The following is a 25,036-nucleotide window of genomic DNA, read 5'->3' as shown; positions in this document are numbered from 1 at the left end:
CTGTTGGGGCACTATGGAGCACACAGGGACTTGTTGCAGCCCTGCACCAGCTGCAGGGATCTCACGCCTTCAGTTCTCCTCGTAACATACACCACTTTGTGGGGCTGAACTTTGTGTTTAAAGGCCATGTTTCTAGAGGGGCTGGAGCAAAGCATGTGTGTTGATAACAAAATATAGAGGGGGTTAATTTTATAAAACAGGAGATGAGTAATGTAGTTAATTTTTTCCTTCTGTGCTATGTGTAAACGTGGAAGCAATGGCAGGTAGACATGGGGTGGTGGGTGCTGTGGGGTTCTGTATCAATGCAAGACCTAGATTTTTGGTGTAATCTTGGCACTGGGGACTTAATTGTGTGCTGCTAAAAATGATGTCAGCCCAAAAAGCTTTTTTTCAGTCTTCTGGAAGCGGTGTCCAATTGATTACTGCTTTCACTGGCAGCAATTTTCATTGGTTAAGTTTGTTGTGTTGGTTTTTTTTCCTAAATTAAGAGTTACAGATTACAGATGCTACTTAAGTTGCATCTCACCTCTTGAATCTTTAATTCTAAGCGCACAATTGGTTATGATGAAGCGGCTTTCTCTGAAATGGACAGCAACTTGAGGCTACTTGAAAAACTTAATAATTCATTCCTATTTATGCATACTGTAATACAATAGGTTATAAATCACTAATGTCACCCAGCCTAATCAGGCATTGTCAGGAGGGTGGTGGCGTGATCTGCAAGCTTTTCTTAACAACAAATGTGGAAATAAATTCATTCTTTTGCTCAAAGCTTACAATGCTGTCTTAATTGTTTTCTTGCTCCTTTTCCTTTCCAAATTTTCTGTGGCACTTATTTCAGATGTCAGCAATGTGGCCTCCAAACAGTGCTGTCTGTGTTTTGTTCAGTTTTAGCAGAGCAGAATCTGAGTATTTTGACCGAGTTTTTCTTAAAAGAACCAACAGAAATGTTATGTGTTTTTATTTTATATGAAATCTGATGTGGTTTCATGTGAGATATGTATATATGTTTGGTTTCCAGGTCAGCAGAACATGGAAAGTGCTCGCAGAAGATGAAGTGCTGTGGTACCGGCTGTGCCAACAGGAAGGATACCTGTTGGATGTGAGCATCTCTGATCGGCCCTGCTGGAAGCTCGCCCTGAAGGACTGCCGTGCCAAAGAGCGTGCTTTGCGAACCAACTGGAAGGTAAAAGGGAGAGGTTGGCTTAATGGGATCCAGATGCTGAAGAAAAATGGGAACCTGGTTCAAACAAGTGGCAGTGAGAAGCTGGTCTTCTGAATTGCAGCTCCTCTTGGCTAGGTAAAAGGGGAAAGGTGCTGATGGATTTATGAGACATGGCCCCAGCTGTAATACTGCTTATTTTCTTGACGGTCAGTTGCTTTTGGGAATGGGTCTTTGATTGCAGCTCTACTCCCATGACTTTGGTGAAAGATGTTTTTACTTCATCCATCCTTAGGCACTGACAATCAGCCTTTAAGATGAAGGCTTCTTCTCTGTTCATTACATATTCTGGCAAAAAGAAAGGTATCATTTCTTTGATGTCATGGTTACGTTTCTCTGCTTAATGATTACAAATGATAATGGTGAATGATGATTTCTTTCTTCTTCTGTTTGTAAAAAGTTCCAGGATGCAAGCATGAAATACACGGGTCTTCTCTCTCAGCTGCACAGCAACTTGTCAGCAGCAATAGTAAAGCTCAAGGGTTTCCTATGTGGAAGCAAACAAACTTGGTGGATGAATTAATTACAATACTAACAGCAGATCTTGTTTTTCTGTGCAGAACCGCAGTGGTGCTGTGAGTCAGCTGCAATACGAGCTGGGAAAAATCCTATGTGATGTACATTCTTGTGATGGAGTTGTTATTGCTGGGTGAGTATGGCATCGTGCAATGCTCATTTGCCCTTCACTGTTTGAAATCTCATGCTGCTTTTTGTACAAATTCAAAGGAAGTACCAGTTTTAGGTACGAAGGGTGATTTTGTTGTTTTTTCTTTCCTTTGGCTGAACTTTCTTTGTGGGTGAGAATCTTTGGCCCTACGGTAAGCAATAATTACAGGCATCTACAAGTCAATTCAGCAGTACAAGTTTTTGATGTAATGCTATCTTAGGTAAGTTTGGTACTTGTAAAGCCTTAGTACTTTCCAATCAGTTGTATCCATTACTTTGCTGCAGAAGTACTCAAAGTGAGGTAGATGTGTATTGGGAAATGCTTAGGAAAAGAGTAATAACTCCCTTTTTTCTTCTATGAAACTGTTTTGATCACAAAGGTAGGTGTGTCCTTGGACAAGATAAATTTAGGCTTGTTACTGTTCTCCGCTATTTTTTAAGAGACAGTATAGGGGGAAAAAAGAAAACATGGAGAAACTCAACCTCCTTTTTTCACAGTGCTAAACTTTGTCCAGACTGTGACTTAGTGTTAGTTACTCACTTCTCTTACGCTTTCAAAACGCTCGTTTAAGACCATTCCAAACTCTTGGCAGAGGTTACCATGGCTCACATCAGTTGTGGTAAAGTTTTGCTGTATTCTGCTTGCATTCAGTAATTATCAGTCCTGCAGAAGAAGTCACACTAGTAAATGAAAACGGTAACATCACAGGACAGGACATTGTCCTTCAACATACCGGAGTTCTGTATTTTATTATACTACTCCATATTAATGGCATGATTGTGCATTGTGGAATGAAAGGAAGACTGCCTGTAAAATACTGTAAAATTCACTCATCAATTACAGGGAAGGTGACTTGAAATGCATCATATGTAGGTAGCTCCCATATACCTTGAAATCCTTTTGAATTCTGTTGGGCAGCAAGGAGCTGATATGTTGTAACGCAGCAGACAGCAGGAATGAAAGGAGAATTTTAAGCTTTATTAGAATCACTGTTGTTTCTGCTATTTACTAGATGCTTTCCCACTTTTCTTACTACTTCAGCTGGAGGTCTTTTTCCTGTTCTTTGCTGCCCTTTTGTCTCACTGATTGTTGCTTCTCTTTCTCTACCTTCCATGTAATGAAAACGTGTCTGCCAAAGACAAGTGCGGTCTGTGACCTCTGGAGGGGCAGTGCCACACAGTGGTTAACCCAGACAGTGGCCCTGGGAAGAGACTTAAGAAACTGCAGCTGTATGGCAGGTCTCACCTTGGCTCCTGCCTGATGTTGAGGCTTCCCTTGGTCACAGAGGCTCTGGTAAGAAACCACAGGTCCCTGAGTGCTGAGGCTGCAGCTGGGACCCAGCTCTGCAGAGAGCAGCCTGCCTGCCTTTGTGCCCTTCAGCCTAGGCACTGTGCTGCCTGGCCTTGGCTAGGGGTCTGCTCTACTGTATCTGCTCCACTGTCTCTGCTGAAATCTCCTCTACGTTTTTAGTAGCCAGAAACCCCAGTTGCCATCGTGCTGCTGCCAAAATCTCCAGATCTTCTTTTTCTTTCATTTTCTCCATTGTGTTTATATCCAAACAGGCAGTGTATAGAAAGTACACAGAATAAATTTAATTTCTAGAGGATTAATAAACAAAGGAGATTAATCCTGAATATTAAACTCAATTGTCCATACGTTCACTTGGTGTATTGCAGAAGTCAGGCTGAGGTGGTTTCAGACAAAACATTTGTGTTGGTTCCCAGTACTTGTGGTACTCTCGAGTCTGCTGGTGAGTTCTCCTTTGTTGGCACAGTGAAAGGTGATGGGGAGCTGATGTTCCCACAAAGTTCACAAACATAGATGAGAGACAACTGAGGGAAAAGCGGCTTAGGGTTTTCATTCCAATTACTTTTCAGTAATTTCCCTTCTCTAAGAAAACACATCTTAAAAACAAGGTATCTTTTTATGGAGCTGTGACTATACTGTTGATAGAACAGCATGGGGAACTTAGATTTCAACTGTTCGACATTACCTGATTGATAAAATCAGTGTTCAGAATATTAGAATACAAAAATTATATGGCTTCCATTGCTGTTTACCTCTTCCTCCTCACACTCCTTTGATAGCTTGGATCTCTGAAAGCATCTTGTAAATTGCTGTGAACTGAAAGCTGTTCTTGCCCAAGAGAAGGTGAATTTGTTGTTTTGCCAGTGACGATCAAAGCCTACAAGACAATAGCACAGTGCAGTCCCTCAGAAATATCTTAGAAACTATCCAGCTAATTTAGTAACGTGGAACTGTAAGAAAATATGACTCTTGTTATGAAAGCTGGAAGTATCTGATGCCCAAAATGCCTTCAGGCTCTCATACAGGTCATTGATACCCAGCGCTTCTCTCGTCTTGTGATTTTCACAACCTGAGAGAATGCACTTTTCAGGACTGAGATTTCCAGTTCATCTGTCAATGAATAATGAATTATTTTTTGGCCCTGCTCCTATTTTGTTGTTGTTGTTGTTGTGTTACTTTGGTAAAAAATGCTTTTATGACATTTGCAGTAGTAAAGAACAAACAAAACAGTTGCAGTTAAAACCTGTGAGGATTTGGGTTGGTGGTACAGGGAAATAACTCTGTTCCTTACGTCCATTTGGTAAGAATTTAGCAGACTGAAGGTTTTATTTTGTCTTTTAAGCCCAAACATCACCCACCCCTTTCTCTCCCAACTGTAGTATTGTACTTAATGGCATTTTGCTTTCAAATTTGTCATAAAAGTGTAATGAATCTAGTGATCAATAGCTCGCTGTTGCGTTCTTATAGTATTGAAGAAGTAATTTAATGGCTGGGGTTAACAAAAGTCAATTTTCTTCTCAGTATAAATATCAATTATCTGTTACATTTAATGATTATATCTCTAGTTTCGCACGCACTTATGTGCTTAGCTTTACATGTGAATAATCATAGATTACAACAAGATTTGCCGTGTGCATAAAGCTGAAGTGATGTTTGACCTTGCAGGACTGGAGAAATTGGTGGTGATCTTACAGCTAATTTGGCCTACTGCATTTTATGTGGACATTTTATGTCAGCAATGGCTTGTGGCATCATTTACCTTTGGTTTTTTTTCTCTCTAGACAGGTTGCTGTCCTGGAGAAAAATAGGGCCACTCGATTGTGAGCAGATTTTTCTGATGCCTGACTTTGGGGAGCAGCTGCAGCACTGTTTCTGATTGCGGCCAGGCCAGCCAGGCATTACGGGCTGCTTTGTCACTGGGAACTGTGGCATTGCATAGCAGCTGCTCCCTGCTTTCCAGAGGTGCATTCGGGATCTTGGGAGATCAGAGAATGGTTCTAAAAATTAAAATTAAAAAAAGCGAAAACAAAAGGAGAGGAGTGTTGAGAGAAGGGTTTTCCAGCAGCAATATTGTGTGTTTTGGACCTTGGAGCAAGCCTGGGAAAAATGGTATTTGATCTGAACCTGTGTTTTAATAGCCCTGATCTTTCATGCTTCATTATAGTGCTTCAAACTCGGCAGGAAAGCGGAATGATGCAGCTTTATTTTAGTTGCTGCAGAGTTGTTTTAATCTTTCAAAAAGGGAATTTGTACAGGTTGTGGACAGAGTGATTTATAACACTGGCTGTGAGCGTAACCCATAGAGACATAGCTTGCCTGAACTGGTCCCAGAGTGGATCTCTTTAATAATCTCTTGCAAAGAGGCAAAGATGAGCTAGACAGGGTTGGCTCTCCCTTAGAGAAATGTGCCTGTTTTCTTGCACTCTCCTGTATTTTCTCCGTGCTGCTGCCAAAGCTCAAGCCAGAAGATGGCAGAATATCAAGGATTGATTAAGTGCAACCTGAGCTGTGAGTTGAAGGTGGCTGTGAACAGCTCTTCTTTCTCAGAGAGCCTTGCATTTACAGGCTGACATCAGATAATTCAATCTGGCCTGCATGCAGAGCATCTTGTGTTTATCATTAAATTTTTATCCCAGCGGTTACGATGCTTGTTTTCTGGGTCAGACCTCGAATCCCTTTTCATTTGAGACAGCGGTGTTTGTGGTTACCTCACTCCCAATCAATGTTGTATTTGCCAGCCTTTCTACAGTTACATGTCTCAGAGGATCTTCTTTAAAGATGTTGTCTTCCCCCCCTCCCAATCCATATTCAATTCAAATGTAGTTTCTTCTTTAAGTCAGAGTTTACTTAAAGCAATTATATGCCTGCTTACTCAGCTCATATAAATTACTACCGCTGCTTAGGTTCAGTGTACTTAATGCTGTTGTGTGCTTGGTCTCAGTACAGAATGCCTGCATTTGTTCAGCTTCCATTAATAAAATCTTAATCAAATCAGAGTTCTTTAAGCAGGAACATGTTCAAACAGTGAAACTGGTGGTACTTTTTCCTCTCAGTAGTGTTGACAGACACACTGTGATGGCTGTTTGTAGTCAGAGCTTAGGTCCTTCTTGAGATACAGATCTTGAAGCATGAATCTGGCCAGCACTTGTTGAGCTGCTGTGTCATTACATGGTGGATCTCGTGGTGAAGCATGTCAGAGGTGAGCTGTGGGCTGTCTCTCTGCATGGCTCTCTGAAGTCCTCACCTATGGGTGTCCCAGTGCTGTGCAGTAAGTTACACTGTGTATACCCGAGCCAAGTCCACATCAGTCCACATAATGGCTTTTGTTTTACTGTGCACTCTGTTAACTTTGATGCTTGCAGAGAAGGCGATTTGGCTTTACTGCTGCAGTTTGTGGCTCTGAAAGCTTTCCAAGTGAAAGTAACAGCAGTAATCCGTAGTAAGACTGCTATTCCAAAGGCACAGAAGTATGACAGTATCGGATGCTTTTTCTTTCCTCAGTTTTCTTTGACCAAATGTGGTTGACTTTTAGTTTTCATAAGTAGAGATCTAAGGGTGTGCCTGCACTATTCCAGAGACCTATTTAGCAGATGCTGCATGGAGCCTCTGCAGCTCTCACCGGCAGGCTGGGAGTCACCTCTGCCTTCTTCTCTTCATCTTCTAACCTCAGAGGGTTTCCGCTTTCTCCTATGTAAGTATGTATTGCCTCTTTCCTCTGTACCTTTTCTAATATTATTTATTTTCAGTTAAGGGCTTCTGAGATTCGTCTGCTCCTCTTGCCTCAGTAATTCTGCGGATTGACACGTCCCCTTTCAGGGTGTTGCCCACATGACACATGGTACTTCTCCTTTATTTGAGCAGTGATGCTTAATAAAGGCAATAAGAAGCAAAAGAAGAATCACTGTTTTCAGAGGTGACAATGCATTTTAATTCTGTCATACCGAGAAGCTAAATGCACCAAGAGGACTTCCATAAAGCAGTCTCCATTCTGGAGGAGTCTTATGGGAGCTGTGGTTTAAACACTGCAGCATCTTCCAACAAGGTGGACATTTTGGTTTAAGTCACTATGAGACAAAATAAAGGCAGGAAAGTGGTTCCTGCTCTGTAGTGACTTTCTTTGTTCTCTAAGATCATCTCCCAGGCTGCTTTTCTCTTGCTTAAAGGTGACCTGCAAATGACTAGTTAAAGAACGGGCTTGCCACCCTTTTTAGCTTCATAATGATGTGTGAAAGTAGCCTGAAAGGCTTGAAAATACTTTTCTGCACTTTGAAAAACTTCATGTCAACTCTTGTCTCATTTGTTTTTCTCTTGCTGTAGGGCTTGTGGGCTATTCTCTAGGAATTTATTAGCTCTTGCATCTTAATTCAGTGTGCAGACCTGAGGAAACCAAAATGTTAATTAGTAATGAAAATGAATAAAAGTTAACAAAGCAGCCTGGATAAACTTCCTTCCTTATTTAATTGCTTAAATTTCACTTGCCTAATGTCACAGCTTTGATAGGTTTCTTCCTCTGCTCCTGGTGATGGGGAGCCTGGACATCAAACAGAGCAGTTAGGAGGGATGTAAGAAAAAACTTGCCTTTTTCCTTCAACCATCCCCAACCCTTTTTTGTCCTCTTCACTCATTCCCTTATTGTTAAGAAGTAATAGGTGTCAGGCCTTCTGTCTTTTTCATGTGAGTCACCTTTAGGAGGGTTGAAAACAGGATGACATCACGAGTTCAGAGGGGTCAGATGACAAACAACAGGAGTTAGGTAAGGTTGTGTTAAGTGACAGGCACATTGGCTTCTCTGTCATCTTGTGGGGAAAAAGAGCCTTTCAGGTGAAACTAATAGTGGAAGCCTGATACTGACTCCTTTTGACAGCTCCCTTGCCAGCCTGTCCCACCATTAAGCTATTGGTTTACCTGCAGGTTTTATGGATTGCCAAGGAATGCCTTGCTGCAAAGATCTGCTGTGCATGTGGTGATGCCCAGTGTTCTGTAGTCACAGCAGTTCTGTTCAAGCTCGTAAAACCTGATTTTCTGCTGAGACCACCCTCCTTTTTCATCAGTTTCTTGAATGTTTCTTTTTTACAGTTTTCGTGACTATCCAGCCTCTGTTGCCATCAGTGCCTAAAAGTTCAAGCAATACTTTTCCTCCCTGCTGTTTGCAGTGTGCTGCAGTTTGCATCCCTTCTGATATACAGAGATCAATTTACATCATCTTCAAATGTTTTCTCTCCTCTGTCTGAAACTGGAGACATTGTTCTATTTGTTGAACTACATGACTGTATTTTATCAAACAATGTGGCTGATGTGCCAGATCCTTCCCAAATTACATCATAATTTCTCTTGAATTCTGTTGAAATAATGTGTTTTTCCCCTCTTGTGACAGCAGCTGTAGGCAGTGTACACAGTAACGTGTGTCCTTGGTCAGAGCAGCTGGCTTTGTTAATGGACGTGGGCTGATGCAAGCTACTGGAACCTTGATCTTAATGATGGGAGAGCCTTGGCCTTAAACAAAAAGATTACTGGAGACTTTTTGGCTTTCTGTAGCTTCTTTTTAAAGCATTCATTAAAATGTTTTGCCTGCCGTATAACCCTTTGGCTTGATTCTGTTCCCTTGGTATATCTGCATGCACTTAAAATTAATAAGAAAGTGAGGTGTGCAGAAGTATTTAGGATGTTGAAATGTTAATTTTGTTACAGATAACAGAAAAATTGCTATCTCAAGCAGCTTAACCCACTTCCTAAAGCTATGATTTCCTAAACAAGGCCATAAGAAGGAAGGTACAAGCTCTTTCCCAGCTTAGTTTCTCTAAGTGTGGTCCACAGATGGATGTGGGTTGATGAACTGGAAAGTCAAGTTCCCAGTAGGAGATTTTGGGAACTGATCGTAGGATGCTCAGAATGTATTTCCCACAGGTTAAGTCTGAAAGTGTTTTCAGATCATTCTTGGTACAAGTTTTAGTCATTTTTTTTCCAAACCTAGCAAATAATATTTAGGTGGTATCACGGACATTACCTTTCCACTGCATGTTCTTCCAGTGTTGTGATGGTTTCAGGTGCTCGTTTCAGTTTACCTCCATCTGTTTTCTTCTTGCATTTTCTGGTGTAGCTTTCTGCCACTTCATGTAGTAGCAGAAAAGAATTTTCTATTCTATTTGTGTTTCATTTTTGTCATCATCTTATATTTATATTCCTTTCAAAGGAGCTCTCTTTATTCCATTGCTGCATTCCTTAACTGCTACCAGACTCTTTTTCCTGAATTCTCTCAAGAAATCCCTTAGCCAAGCTCTCTGCTGGTTTTTATGTACTGATGAAATCAATATCTGTAAATAATTGTAAATGAGAACATATGAAGGCTGAGGAGCTTCTGCCTCTTCTAAGTTGTCTGTCCTCCCCCCTCTCTTCAGGGAAGAGCTGTGGGCCTTAACGTCGAGTATAGAGATGTTAGTAGTATCAGTTTAATAATTTCAGTGTGTTGTAGTTGAGGTATCTTCCAATTTCCAACATATTTGATGAAGAGGCTTTTGCAGTTGAAGGTTGTGAAGGATTCCATTCTTACGTGAGCTGTGTAGAGAAGATGAAGCTTAAGGAGCAATTGGAACCCATTAACAAAAGCATTTGGACTTGGGTTCATGTGCTTCATTGAACCTTATTGAGCTTACTAAGGGGATCTGGGTATGTACTTTAATTAACCACGTGAAGATTAGTTGCTTTGGTGGAATAAGGGGGAAAGGTCTGAGGTGCTTGTTGCAGCAAGACAAGGCAAAATACTCATTATTTTACTTGCTTATCAACAGGCATCCATTCAAACAGAGCTATAGCTGGAGAGTGTTACTTGAGCAAAATTCCTACTGACTTCAATAAAAAGCATTGACACTGTAAGGACTTCATAATAAGATCTTTTGAGTATTAACAGATGGTCACCGACTGCCTGAAACAAAGTTGTTGGATTTTTGTTTTGTTTTGTTTTGTTGATCACCGCAGGTATCTGGAAACTGAACAGACTTTGCCTTCTGGAAATCAAACCTGACTGTGAAACAAAGGTTTTTCATTCCCCTTTTTTTTTTTTTTATTAATTTTCTTGCTACAAATCCTTTAGAGAAAATATGAAAAACAGCAACTGATTTGTGAAGTGTCTTATCAGAAGTCTTTGGTGTTCAGACCAACTCAGTGAGGTGGGACTTGCCCTGGAGTGGTGTGCTGCAGGCAGCCTACAAAACGGGCCCTCACTGCTGTCCTGTTCCAGCAGAGCCCCATTGGCAGTCTGGTTGACCCATCCGCTTCAGTGCAGTTGTGCAGTGCCAGCAGTAAGTAGGCCATGAAGGAAAGTGGCATGTCTCTGTTGCTGCCATGGACTGAATGAGGAGAGTATCTACTGTTTTGAAAATGTTCCTGTTAACAGTTTTTCTTTTGTGTATTTGTCAGTTTATATATTAGTTGCAGTTGTACTTTGCACAAACACTAATTAGACAGCCATCAACACTCAGGGCCAAAGGCTTACTAACAATGCAACTGTGATAGCAGTGTCTTAATTGGTTGAGTATAATTGTCATTAGGCAACGATAAAGACATCTGGGGCTCTGGAGGGAGATCAGCACCCCCTCCTTCTCTTCCCCAAATTTGTTCTGGCTATTGCTATCCAACACAGTTGAGCTTTTTCAGATGAGCCCCTGTGTTTTGACCAGTTTCCTGATGTTTTTCTCCTTGTGAAATCGACTGCCTCTTCAGCACCACTTCATTAGAGCTGTGCCCAGCCTCCAGCTTTGCCTCCTCCCACATGTGCTCAGCCCTTCGCCACCTGCTTCCCAGCCATCGTGGGACAGCAGCAGCTTTTAGCCCCCGTCTCCTTCGCCTTCACTCTTCTGCTTTCACTCATGTGAGAGGGTATGAGGAAGCTGTTCATCTCATTATGACATTACTGCCAGTAAAAGTAGTTGAAATGCTTTTGATTAGTGAGCAGACATTTTTATTATACTATGTAGATACCATATGAATTTAATTTTTTCAATTTCTTAGTACCATGTGCAATCCAGCTATTGTTCCATTTCAGCAAGTTTATTTTATTCATCTGCAGGGCTGAACTTGAATCTGCAGGCTCACTTTTATGGTCGTGCAGTTATCCGACTAAGATAACAGTACTGGATTGCTGGGGAGAAGAAGAGAAAATAGCTAGAAAAATACAGCTCATCCTCCTGCTGCTACTTCTCACACATGTATTCTGAGATGTTTAGAAATGTGAGAACCACAGCAAAGTGAAATGCAGGTCCACGGGAGAAGCTGAGTTACTTGCATGGGGAGTCTTGGGAACATGAATACATGGTGTTATTTATATTAAAATAAGTGGGTTTTGTTGATGGTTTTTTCTCTCCAGCAGCTTTTCAGAGCTGTTGCAGCAAAAAAAAGTCAGTGACTCATTGAGCTTGGAGCACTCTGCCCGTCCTGTAACAGAAGACTTAAATCTGGGAAGCTCTCATTCGGTAGCTAATAATACAAGGGACATTCTCATCGCAAAAAAAAAGATGGTTGTGGCAGGAAATGAATAGAAATACAGAAATGATGTAGGAATAGTTTCTGTGCAGTGCAGTGTTTTCTTCTCCCCGGCCATCTATGTTGATATGGCAGATTTGCCAATTATCTGCAATAAAGCAGCCTTTTTATTTTTTTACAGCAAGGCATTGCTTTAATAGTTTAAAAGCCTTTTGTTGTGGTTACAAATTGAAAGTGTGTTGCTCTTTACAACAGCATTAAAAGCAGGGAGTTGAACCATTAAATTTTTTAGTTCTGAATTGGATTCATCTGTATTTGAAACTCTTCCAGTTCTGTTCTGGTATAAACCCAGTGGTGCTGGAAACAGGCATGTGGCAGTGCTGGCCAGCGGAGTGAGAGATGGTGTATGTCTCCCATTTCCCCATTGTGATTCCATGCCCAAACCTGGACCTCTACTTGGGTTTCCAGTGCGATCTTGGAACATCTCTGCAAATCCATTAGGTTTGCCGCCTGGGATGGAGATGCTGTCATGGTGAGCTGGGAAGGATGTGAGTGAAATGGGCTGGGAGGGGTACTGGAGGAAAGCTGCCTTACTGCCCTCCTCTCTGCTCTTCCTGCTGGACCTGAGGCACTTGTCTCAGCTTATTCTGCACTTCTGGGATGTCTGGACAACAACACATGAAGGCTGAGTCTGGTTCTCCTGGCATATGGAACCTCTGATCTGATGGACTCAGTAGCCAGTTTGATGGTTGGAGAAGACTTTCAAGATCATCAAATCCAACCTAGATGGTTCTGTGATTCTCTGTCATAACAGATAAGAAATGGGCGTTAAGACTGCAGTCTTCTTACACATTATTCTGTAATATCTGAATAAACTCATTAGGGCATACCTGAGGTATACCTGAAAAGCTCTTCTGTCAACAAGTCCTTGCTGAGGGTGGGAGAGCAGCACATCTTTGTGATATCAAAGTGAGAGCTCTTTAGTCTCAGTCACTGGTGAGGGAGCGAGTGGGGACTGCAGCAGATAGATGTGATTACCTCTGCCAAGTACAGTTTTTGTTGTGTTTTATCCCCAAAGTTTGAATTTTATCTGAAACAAAAGCTTTTCAGCATTGCAAACTGAAGCTATTTCCTGTAGACAAACCTGGAAAGATTTTTAGTCCAAAATTAAACTTTTTGCTTTCCTATGTGGAAGCTTCTCTCTAGAACTATTATTTTCAAGAGATGCTGCTGTAAATTGGGATGAAAAGTGAGGTTTATAGTTGGATTGGGACCTTATCTGCAGAAGGAGGCGGATGGAGAAGCGCCATCTCAACCAGTTCTCTCATTTTTTTTTCTATCTAGTGGTGTGAAGCACTGCAAGGGAAGTCATGTCACAAGGATCCAACTCTCTTCTGAGTTCAGTAACAAGAATTAATGTACATCTCTTTGCTTAACAGTTCTCTACCACTTCCTCAGATGCTTCAGTTTGATGTATAGTGTTTTCACCCAGAGGTGCTGAAAGTAATCTGCTCCAGAATACATGCAGCCCCAGTGTATGGCACTGGGTGACCTGCCCAGCATCGTCTGAACCTTTGTTAAGCACCTTCCTTCACCTCCTTTGTTTACACATACTTTCTTATTGTCATCATAAATATGGGGTGTTTCTGCCCTGTAGACCTCTGGGGCTGAAAGAATCGCTGTTGAAATGTTTTTCCCCCCAAAAGCAGAATAGAATAAAGCTGACAGAATCTCAGGTATGGCAAAGAAACACAGCTGAGATTAACTGTTGTCGTAGTTGTGTTGAAACTTACTTGTAAGTCACTGTAGATCTCCAAATTGACCATATTTTTGGTCAGTCGTATGGGGAGTTTCTTTTCTATCTTTCCTGCAAGATGCTGCAGTGATTTATTTATTTTTCAATTAACAGTCCATTGTGGCACAGCAGATGTGGCACAGGACAGATCTTGTGTTGCTGTGTTACAGCCTTTATGCCATTAGATGTATTCAGTATAGTTTGAGAAGCTGATTTCTATTGTTTTTATTTTCTCTTTAGCAAATTGTAGTGTGTCTGGTGTTATCAAAACACCAGAAAAAACTACAGTGTAAGAGAGTCTGCTGCGAAGAAGGAAGCACTGCTCTGATTCTAAAGACAACGCTTAATCCTGGGAATAAATTAATTAGTCTTCCGAGATGTAGGCAACTCTGATGTGTTGATGAGGCATTAGGAAGCTTATTTCTCTGAAGGGCGGCAGGTTGGATGGATGGATGCATGTGAATGCTTGTTTGTATGTACATAAATACTCTGATTAAACAGCCTTTCTCTGGCACGACCACAACTGCACGGTTTTAAAGACCAAAAGGAAACAGACTGAAGTTTAGCCGTGCTGTAAGTGTCGCTCATTACTGATTAACTGTTTGGAATTTTTTTTTCCTGGAGCCCTGCTTCCCTTGCATTTTATCTGTAAAGCTGGTCCTGGTAGTTGGTCACCCATGGTAGCTCAATGGTGTCCCCAGAGCCCCAACTTGCCTGTGTTAGTAGACTTGCTGTTGCATTCAGTAAATGCGAATAAAATGAACAAAGTTGGTGGGATTGCAGACGTAAGGAGAATCCATACTAGGAACTGTAAATGGCATTGAGCTTTCAGACCCATCTCGTTCTTCCTCTGTTCCTTTGCAGCTACCTCTTTTCAGATGTTTTTGGAATGAATAAAAGCTTTCTTTTCCAGATACACATCGGGGGAAGTGAGGTTGTGGGACACGCGCACCTGGGACTACACAGCCCCCATCCTGGAGCCAGTGCACGGTCCTGGTGATGCTGGACCTCAGCCACATGTCTCCTTTGTGAGGATAAACAGCTCTCTGGCTGTAGCAGCTTATGAGGACGGTAAGTAACCACAACTCTCCTCCCTATTTAGGGGAGGAAAAAAGGAAAAAGCTTTATAAAAATGAAGCAGCTGTGCTCAGCTTTTTGTGTGCCCATAATCCTGTATATACACACACGCACACTCTTGCTTTTATGTGAGAAAGTTGGCCAATAACCCTAAATGCATTAGGAGGCATTGGAACATAGCACCCATTAAAACTGATGTTTAATTCCTGCTGGAACTGCTACACAAAGCTTGAGTGCCAGGCTGAAGTCCAGCCAAACTATCTTAAGCAAATAACTTGTTTTGCTATAAAAAATATTAAATATTCTTCCACCACCATTCTCCTCTGTCCAAAACTCCCTGAGGGTACTATGGCTTTGTTATGGGAGTAGTGGTAAACTTGCATGTCTGATTAGGCTGTGTCCTCTCTTGTGCATCCGTGTGCTACACAGGGAACATTGTCATAGCTGAAATATTGGTTTGCATTATTGAGTTTCATACTTCAATATAGAGAAATAAGAACTGTGCCCTAATATTTAATGAAACTAATAAAATCCTGGGTGTATACATTGTTTTAAATGTACTTAAGTATAATGGCTATTGAGAGCCAGAAACCAACTACATGTCTACTGGACATGGGAACAGCAGTAAAAAAACCCACCTTTGAACAGTGCTTGATGCTTGGGGTCCTAAGTTGAAGAGCCGAGGCAGAACTCAGCTCCTGGCAGCTTTCTTTAGATTGTGTGATTTGGTGCTTAAAATTCTCCTCAAATGTGAATAAAGAGGATTTTTTTGTCTGTTTCTTTTTAAGTTAGGAGTGCTGTACGTGTATTATCTCCGATCCTGGCACTTTTTACATGGAAACAAAGCCAGAGATGGGTAATCCAAACAAAATCGCTAATCCTTTTATTTTATAAGTAAATTATATGCTTTGTCTCTGAAAAAAAGTGTTTGAGATGATCAACATTTTAGTGGTTTTTCTAGTCTGGATTGAGCTATTTCCATTTTCCGTGGCTAAAAATTATTGATAGGCAATGTTTTATGACAGCAGTGAGTCTGGTATTACAAAACACGACTGTTATTTACTTAAGTCATAGGAAATTATTACAGTGATGGTTTTAACTGTTGACTTTTTTGTCCAGTGTGCCAAACAGTGAATATAACGGAGGCTCTTTTGTTTGCTTTCTAGTCTCCCACTGACTAATCTAATAATCTTTCCAGGTTTTTTTCCTGTCAGATTCCTTGTTGTCGGCCCTGTGTGTGCTGTGACTGCAGTAGTTTGCATAAAGCTCAGCGTCGTATTCTTCTGGGTAGAAATTTTAATGGGCTCTGTGATATGGCAGTTACTCTGATTTGAGAACCCTGGTCAGAATAGATTAGTTTCTATGTGAACGGGGAATTATAAATACTGTTTTTAGAAATGTTTACCAACTCGAATCTGAAAGCACATATTTACAGTTTGACAGAGAGAATTATTTTAAACTTGGAAGGAAGGGGGGACGGAAGGGGGGGGGACGACTTTGAAGACAATGTGTTTGATTGTTCTTTGTTGTACTCTTCCAGCTCCCTTTTCTCTTTGTTTGTAAGTTTGACTAACAGAGAGAAACCATCTGCTAGTGTTGGAGGTACTGCTGTCAGGCAGAGAGTCTAGACTTCTCTGTCGAATCCCTGGCTAGCAGACTTGTGCAGATAACATCAGTTTCTCCCAGTTCAACAGAGCTCACGCAGCGATGTCCTTGGCACCTGATCACAGGGAAGAGCTAACAGGCAGATCCTGCTCGCACCATGTCTGCCTCGCAGCGCTGCTCTGCGCTTCAGCAGGAGCGAGCACTTCCCAAGGCATATGAGGTACAGCAAGGAAAGGTTGTCTTATCGGGATGCCTGCGTCCAAAGTGAATTGCATCTCTGTGATGGCACTAAAGAAAAATTGAATTGTGGCTTTCGGTGAATGTTTCCGACAGTGTCAGCCTCTGTGGAACAAGCTGCAAGGAGAGGGAAATGAGGAAAAAATGTACGGGGAGAAAATGAAGTTCCTTCTGCTCATGCCAGTGCTCAGTGGGGGCACTCCATGTACACCTGGGGCAATGGGACTTGGCAACTCGATCCACAGTTGTGATTTTTGAATTCCAACCCACTGGCCTCATATTTCTTCTGCCTTGTTTCCTATTGTCAGCACTGGCAGCCCTCCAGTTTGATTTTACCACTAATTGTGTTGCACGTTACCGAACTGAAATGAATCAAATCAAAATGCTTTTCCTGGAGCATTAGATAAAGCAGGCGAGGGTTCTGGGTAATGAGCAGATGCTGCTAATGCAGGGACAGTCGGGGCCTTGCCAGGACTCCATCTGCTCCATGCTTGCCTGCCTTTGGCTGCGAGCCACGGCTTTGGGAAGCAGTGGTCTACTTTAGCCATCAGCCCTCCACCCTCCAGAGTCTCGTAGTTTGACTTGAAAACAGTGTGCTGCAACAAGGGAAGCGGTAGGGTGGTGGTTTTCTTGGTTTTAAATGCAGTGCTTCATACTTGTATATCCATGACAGGGTGATGCAGCGCTGCTCCTGCTCACGGCAGCTCTTTAAGACCTATGGGCTGAAGTGGTGGCACTTCCCAAGTTGCACAGCAGCACCTTGGAGCAGAGGAAGGAGCTTTCTGCAACGGTTGGAAGTGTGCTCACTTTTCGGCAGCCTGCAGGAGGCGAATTCTGGCAGTGGGAATCTGTTGTCTTGTCCATTCTGGTGCCCTTAGATCTGCTTGCAGGCATTGTCCCTTCTGTACCCTGCTTGCAGATACAGAAATGGAGTGTTGTGGTGGGAGTCTCCCCCCAAGCACCATGGAGTGCTATGCAAAAGCTACAGCAGGAGGCAGGCAGCCTCAAATTAAGGAAAGTTTGGGGGTTGCTTTTTCTTTTGTTTGAGGGTTGTTTTTGTTTGTTTGTTCTTTAAGCTGTTTGTAGCATGTAGCCATAGGTGTACATTTACATTTATTCATGAGTGATGTGTACAGGTGCCTGTGGATACATACACCTGGGTTTGACTCTGTGGTGTGGTTTCACCTCCAGGCCAGGGATGTCTGCCTCCCAAGTTGCTGAGCTGGGGGTAGAGGAAGTGAAGGACAGACATACTTGTCTATACCTGAAAACAACAAGGAACTAAAGCTTAGAGTAAAAAATGCATGTAGCGACTGTTTAAAAGTGAGAAGCAGTTGTTTAGTTCACCTTTGAGTTAGCTTAAGATGTGACAGGCCACCGTCCTGCCTCATCCTACAGTCATTATGCAGCTGTGCTGGGAATGAGTGTGAAAGCTACAGGTCACAGTGTAGCCTAACACCTTGTACTTGTGGTTGTGCAGCCTTGTCCTTTTCAAGAGTGAGACTAGCTTATGGGAAAGAGTCGCTTTATTTTGTGGCAGAAGTGTTGGCTTTGTACCGAGGAGAAACCATCAGTATATGAAAACAGAACAGCTGCTTTTGCAGAATGCCCTTGTGCTCCCAGGTATGAAGGGCTTTACTGGAGGCTGCCACTATTACTGAGGAACAGCTCCAGCCCTTCTTTGACAAAGCAGGAGTATGTGCAGTGCTGCTGCTGTGTACTGGAATGGACTACAGTGTGTCAGCAGCGCTCTGTGAGAGGTTTAATAGACCCATAATTCAATGTGTTACCCAAATATCCTGCAATACAGAGTGACTTGCAATAACTGGACCTTTCTCCAGACTGCATTTCAGCAGTATGTTGGGTAAGTTACAAGCCTACATTCTTTGTACAACCTGGGCTGAAGTGACAAATAGGAAGAGCAGTAACATCAAGTGCCTGTAATTGCATCATTTTCATCAGCCTCTTGCATTTAGCTCATTCTCCTGAGCCAAGACAAAATGTAAGCAAGCTCTGTAAAGTCCAAATTCCAGGAGTTATTGTTGGAGTTCAATTGGAATAAACACAGTTGCCATGCAGATTTCAGCCTGCTGTGAAAGTATTACATGTAACTTTGATTTAATGGCTTTCAGTACTCAAAAGAAAAAAAGACACGCATGTGCTTGCAGCCTTAACTTCACCTTAGCAAAGATTTCTGCTATGGAAATGAAGCAGTAGTGAGTGCTGGAGACAGGAAGATAGACTGTATAAAGCAGTGATCTCATCTGCACTGGTAAATCTTAAGCCTAATTTTTTTCTGTGTTGCCATACTGATATCTTTGACTGTAATGGTGATATTTTTGAGCTGTTACACAAATGAGATTAACCATTGCAAAAATGTACGTGCTAATAAATACATTTTGCCTTCTATGCCATGAAAAGCAGAATAGGGAATCCTATAAGCAGCACTCCTAGGAATGGTAGCAATTTTATCTGCTGATAAATACATTGGGGTGTTTGCTTTTGCAGCGTAGTAGTTGTTCATGCTGAAGTTGTCATTCACCCCAATGAGATAAAGCAGCGTTTCTCTTTGCATTCCATTTGAATTATTTTCTCTCCTTGCATTGGCTTGTGACCTTACAAGTCAGTTGATTTTTGGTGGCACCGAGGATATTTTCACACCATATTGTGCATCAGCTGCTGCAAACACCGTATTGTGAAACTTTCAGGTGTTCTGGACAGAGATGACTATTGAACATTTGGTACAAAGCCGTCTACCTGCCTTGAACAGATTGTATTATTGCACAATGTGCTTCCACTGTCCTCGCGTTTGAGATGCGGTGGCAATGGATTTGTTGCCTGCTCTGGGGAGCAGACCTCTAAATGCCAGCCCTCCCTACAGCACTGTGCATGTGCTGCAGGCCAGTGGTGTGTTGTTCAAAACCAGTTCAGTGGTTATTTACCTTTCAAGCAATTAACATAATTACCATTATGCTAAGAAGTAATTTTGGGAAGTTCTGCTCGCAGCCCTTACGACTCCATCGGGACAGTTTGAGTCGGGACTTATCTCTTTGATGGAAGCCTAATTGCAGTTTTGGCTTTGTGTGAACAAACAGAGGCAGCTAATTGTTTAGGCAAATAGCAGATTAATTTAAATATGCATCCCTAATAAAACAAAAATGGTCCCCATTATGGTGCACGTTCCCATGGCGAGGAATATAAATATTCAGTGGGAGTGCCATTAGACGGGGATCTTAAGGATTATCTGCATTATTTCACATTGGTAGCACTTTCCAGATACCAAATAATCTTTACAAAAGCAAACATAAATCAATTTAAACTCATTTAGATACCATTTCGATCTGTGCAGTTTCATTACCACACTCTTGCTTCACCTCCTCTGGGACACAGGAGGAGTGTTTGCAAACTGGCATTGGTGCCCGTCCGCAGCTGTCTGTCAGAGCTTTTATGTCTCCTTTTGAAGGAAGAGCTATCATTAATCATTTCATCATTAATGGCCATACTCAAGTAGGAAGAAGGCTTCTCCTGCCCCGGTCCTCTTGTCATGTCTGAAGATTGCTTCTCTGTTAATTCAGTGCAAGGGTGGCCTGGGAGTCTCCAATTCTGTCTGGCCCTTCTGCTCTGTAATACGCTCCTAATTGCTTCAGGTTGCTCTTATTCAGATTACTGCTTTAATGCACCATGCTTTTAAATAGAGTATTGGTGACCTGTGCAAGGAAAATCTGCAATTGCAAATGCGTTCTCTCTTGACTCGCACTCCTGTATTTTTTGAGGTTTGTATTTGGCTTCCTGAAAGCTTTAAACTCTGTTTTCTAGACTGTCATTGTTCAGAGTTTTGCTGCTGGTTGCAAACTGACTGTTAGGAATGGTGTTAATGTCCATGGCCTGACTGCTGTGTGTGCAGAGCTCCAGGTTTTAGCTCTGAAACATTTCTGTGTGCAGCACAATGACTTAATTTGGTATGTGGGTTCTTCCTCGCTGTCTTCCTGCTTTTGAGTCTCTTTTCTGTGTGCATACACGCTGTTTTTGTTAGAACGTTTATAAACTCGCATCTTTAGATGATCTTACAAGGTTTTCTTCAATTCTCACCTGTGTTTGCTTTGTGTTTGTATGCAGGTACTGTGAGTGTTTGGAGCCTCATGATAGGGCGCGAGCCGATCCATCGCTACCAGCATAACCAGAGGATACAGGCTTTAGCTCTGGGCTCCAAGGGTGCAACAGTAGCAACAGCATCTGGCTTTGAGGTCAAGGTGGAAAGCCCTGATGACAGGGGGTTCTGGCAAACTACAGGAACATTTGAAATCCAGAAATTGGTGAGTCTCCAGACTGCCCAGCTTCATTCCAGGAGCTCCTGATCTACTAATTATTATTGATATAGTTTAAGAGGGATCTTTTTAAAATCTTACAGGAGTGCTGTGTGAGCTACATAACAGCATTATCCAATAGAGGCTGTGATTTTGTAGCAGGTTAATGGATGAACCTTTCATTACTGAAGAGCAGGGGTGCAGTGCTGGCTTAAGCTACAAGTGAAAATGAACAGAAGTCCATATGGTGCAGGAGGTTGGCGGTTTTCAATTATTATTTTTTTTTGTCAACATTAAACTAAGTTGGCTCATCTTGTAAATCAGTTTTCTCGCATAGAGTTGGAGCTAAAACTCGAGGTCTCATTCCAGATCAACGCTATCTGATTAATTCGAGGCAGGATATTGCAGACGAGCTAATAGTATCACTTGTGAAGCTGTAACTAGTTGTGCAGCTCCTTTAGGTTGCACCTTCTGTCACTGAACTTTTGTGGCTGTTTTAATTAAAAACCAAAAATGATCCCATTCTCCGGAGTTTTATTATAGCTCAGTGTGTCAATCCTTTTTGAAATGGGGAGGGGAGTGTGTAAGAATAAATGGAGTCTTACAGCTTTTCTTTTGCAAGAAACTAACTGCACAGCTAATGAGTATGAAGTCAATTTAAACCATTCCTGATTCATCTTCTCTTTCCAATCTGTCAGTCCTACAGTACTTAAAAATAGACAAAATGCCCAAACATTTGAAGAATTTTCCAAGTAACGGTGTTAAAACACCCCTCTCCCTTGTAGTTGGATCCATGCTGACTGTAAGCCATGTTCCATCATAGGAGCTAAATCTGCAGATATTCTGAAATAAAGTTAATGCTCAGACTTCATCTGAAATGCATTTGTAACTGGGATGACTCAAAATCGTGGGTAACCTGTATGTCAGTAGCTTGTTCAGTTTAACATATTGCAACAGTGACTTAAAACAGTTTTTGCCTGCAATAAAAATGAAATCTGCTCTTTTTAGGTAAACTTCCTTCATCTGGTTCCAGATGTTTGGGACAATCCAGTGGCAGTAGCAGCTGCAGAAGATGTTGTCTATGTCCTGAAAGGAGAAGACCCTGGGACAGTCCTCCATTCTGTCTATGGTCAGCCTGTCACGTGTCTTGACGTCTCTGCTCATGAAGCAGCCTTTGGGGTCAAAAGCTTTGGCTGGATACTGAACGAGCCCAACCAGGTATTTAAAGCTTTCTGTCATATTTTTGCACTTGTGGCATGAAAAAATTCTGCTAAGGACCATTTTCCTGTTTACTACTGGGGTTTTTTTGGTGTGTTGTTTTTTCTTTTTGGCAGTAGATGGAAGACACTTCTAATTGCAGTAATGTGTTGCTGGTTTCTTAGAGTAAGCTGAAGGGGATGTTGTTCAGCTAACTGGGTTTGCTGTATGAATGCTTTGCATTCTCTGCTCCTCACTCCCAGCTGTATGCTGCACCAGTGCTCCTCTAGGGGGAACTAGTCTCAAAAAAAACAAAACCAAGAAGAAAACAATCCCAAACCGGAGAAATAAAATAAAATAAACAACCTCCCCAAACAAAGAAACAGAAAATACATGTACATTCTTCAGCCTCTGTGGTGAGGACGTCCTGAGCAGTGTGCTGAGCCCTGCATGTGCTCATGTACAGCTCTGGTAGGAGGCTTTTTTCAGTGTGTGCACTTGAGTGTTTGAGCTATGTTACTTCTGAACCAGTGAGAATAGTGTCACTGCTGCGTTAGAGGAAGCTCCATGATGGTCGTAGGTTTGAAGCCTCTGCAACCCAGTCAGATATTTCATCAGCGCATCTTGCTAGTGCCAAGGTAGATGAAAACTGCAGTCATCTGGTAACTGCTGAAGACTCAGGCACTGTTTTAATGCAGCTGTTCTCAAACTTCTCTGCTTGCAGGGTTGGCTGTTTCTGGGTTTTTGCATCCCAGAAGGTAACAGAAAGAGCTGTATATCTTTCTGGTTCAGAAACCTGCTCCTGGGCAGCCCCTCCACTGTGGTGCACCCCTCCAAGGCAGAGAGCAGGCTGCAGGCTGCAGGCAGACCTTCTTCCAGTTGCCCTGAGAAGTGTTTCTTTCCTGTTCCTGCATCTTGCCTAACTTGCCCATTGCTTAAAGCTGTTATGTTTGTGGTTGTGCTGCAGCACATGGTAGGGCATCAGCTGAGTGGAAGGGGAGTGAGTGCCTGGGCAGGTGGAGCTGAGCAACAAGGAGGTAGGAGCTGCTGTGTTCAGTACAAGTGCAGTGTTTCTTTTGGCAAGTGACTGAAACAGGAAGGCTTTGTTTAGCACTGTTTTGTTAGGCATAAATCCCTCCACCTGCATCTCATTCCCCACAAAATTCACATTCCCAGTGGAAATGCCTTGTAAAGGAGCAGAGAAATCTCCATAGCCCCAAGCATTGCTCAGTACATCCAGACACATCTCCTTTAGCCCTGCAGTGCTTGGTGGCAGCTTGCATTCAGCAGCACATCAGCCCACATCCTAATCAGGAGATGGGGCTGCTGCTACCCAGACGGTCAGGCCGTGCTTGACAAGGACACGTGCTTGGCATTGCTGCAGCAGCTGACATCACACCGGAAATTAATTACTAATGTCTCTGATGATAATTGCTCACCTCGCACAGACGTGAAGGGACTTCGCATTGGTTGATTACGCTGGTCATGAGTTGACAATCTGTCTTCAGGAGAGCTTTTGATCTCCAAAACCTGTTTGCAGAGAATTCCAACCCCATTTGCTGCTGGCTGTGTTGCTGTGGTAGAAAAGCTGTTGCCTCTCTGTTTGGGTTTTCTTTGTTTTTCAGGAGGGTTTTTTTTTCTTGTTGAGCGTCGGCGCATGAGCCTAACATTAGAGTGGTAACCTGCTTTCTGAAGGCAGTGCAGGCAGGGAAACAGTCTCTGTCCCTCTTTTTTCTTTTATTTTTTTAATCATTGTCTAATTTTAACCAAATCTGACAGCAGAGCAGAGATCTGAGGCATACATTTTGTAGGCACTTTTATGTTGGAAAGGAGAAAAACATCAAATCCACAGCATTGGCTTGCTTCTTATTAGAGCACAGACATCCATGCAGGAGAAGGGAGGAGCAGAAATGCTTCATCTGTGGGAGAAAGTTCACCTCCCACCTCAGATGTGACAGCTCGAGGACAGGGCACATTCTTGAACTTTAACTGAGTGCCCCTCAGACCCTTTAGTTTTTCTTTGAAACCATAGAGCTAACAGGAATTTCTTTATTAAGGGATATTTCAACTATATTAGCGGACAGTGTACTGTTTTCCTTAAGTACCAGATCCGAACACTGAGGCCTCTGTTCCCCCCTTGGCTTACGGGTGGGTAACAGCACAGAGCAGGTGATGTACTGCAGGCACAGACAGCTCATCACCCCGTGTTACGCTGCTGGGAGAGTTCTGTTGTTCGCCTGTTGATGCATTCTGGGTTTTGCACATTGTATGTGAAACAGGCATCCACAGTTTTAAACTAGAGGTAGTTCAGGTGCTGTTCATGCCAGGATATCTGAACCGGGCAGTAAGGATTGACTCTGTGATCTGATTGCTGGTGCATTTATCTCGCTGATGGAGTGAAGCTTTTCTTATACTTCATGTACTGATAAGCTTCCCTGCATGGAACTTCTGTCAGTATCATCTGGGCTCCCATGACAAGCTCACATGAGCTCTGTCCTACCTGTGAGTTAGTTCAGTGAGATGTATGGGTGCTTTATTCTCCTGGTGGAGAAGAATAAAACACACCCCCATTAAAAAGAAAACAAAAACCACCCAACTTTCTCCTGTATTTAAAGCTCAATTGAAATCATTCTGTGTTTCAGTTCTTGTTATTTACCTTCCATCATCGTGGCAGGTGCTGAGTGGTTGTTTTTATTTTCCCAAGCTAATAAACTTCTAGTTTGCAAACTGATTTTATTTTTGCACAACCTTCACTGTTATTTCAGCTCTGATGGATGAGGGTGGGAGCAGGGCAGTGTGGCTTTAGATCCCCCATGTCACAGGCAGAAGGTAGGTGTGCTGAAAGCAGCGCCCTGGGAGCTGTTTGTTCTGCTGTCATGTTTTCATCTGCTCTGAGCTGATGATTGGCTTGTGCTGATGGATGCTGCTCAATATCACCTGTCTCTTCTCATCAGCCATGGAAACGCTGCCTCTTTGTGCACCTGTATTTAACGTTTCTGCAGAGCTCTTCAGCTGCCTCCTAACATCAGTTTATCCAAACTGCTGTTATGTGAGTAGAAAAAACCAGAAATCAGAAGTTGTCAAATAATGCTGGCAATTGAAACTCGTGGTTTAGTTTCCCTTGGATGATGTTTTTAGGTCACAGATAT

The 25,036-nt window shown here is 42.4% G+C and overlaps 1 protein-coding gene across 2 annotated transcripts in view; it reads left to right on the top strand.

Annotated features, from left to right (window-relative positions):
* Window positions 1-25,036, top strand: part of FBXW8 (F-box and WD repeat domain containing 8) — a 47,089-nt gene that overhangs the window by 9,235 nt on the left and 12,818 nt on the right. For both annotated transcript variants that reach the window (XR_001558555.2, XM_015878210.2), the window contains exons 4-8: window positions 1,022-1,186; window positions 1,783-1,871; window positions 14,381-14,538; window positions 20,503-20,699; window positions 21,699-21,908. Coding sequence is in view for 1 of the 2 variants with exons in the window: in XM_015878210.2 (XP_015733696.1) it covers window positions 1,022-1,186; window positions 1,783-1,871; window positions 14,381-14,538; window positions 20,503-20,699; window positions 21,699-21,908 (819 nt within the window). In the remaining variant the exon portion in view is untranslated. The remainder of the gene's footprint in view (window positions 1-1,021; window positions 1,187-1,782; window positions 1,872-14,380; window positions 14,539-20,502; window positions 20,700-21,698; window positions 21,909-25,036) is intronic.

The sequence above is a fragment of the Coturnix japonica genome, chromosome 15 (genome assembly GCF_001577835.2).
Source record: "Coturnix japonica isolate 7356 chromosome 15, Coturnix japonica 2.1, whole genome shotgun sequence".
NCBI lineage: Eukaryota > Metazoa > Chordata > Aves > Galliformes > Phasianidae > Coturnix > Coturnix japonica.
Note: the sequence above shows the minus strand (reverse complement) of the source record. Positions and strands in the feature narration are given on the sequence as shown.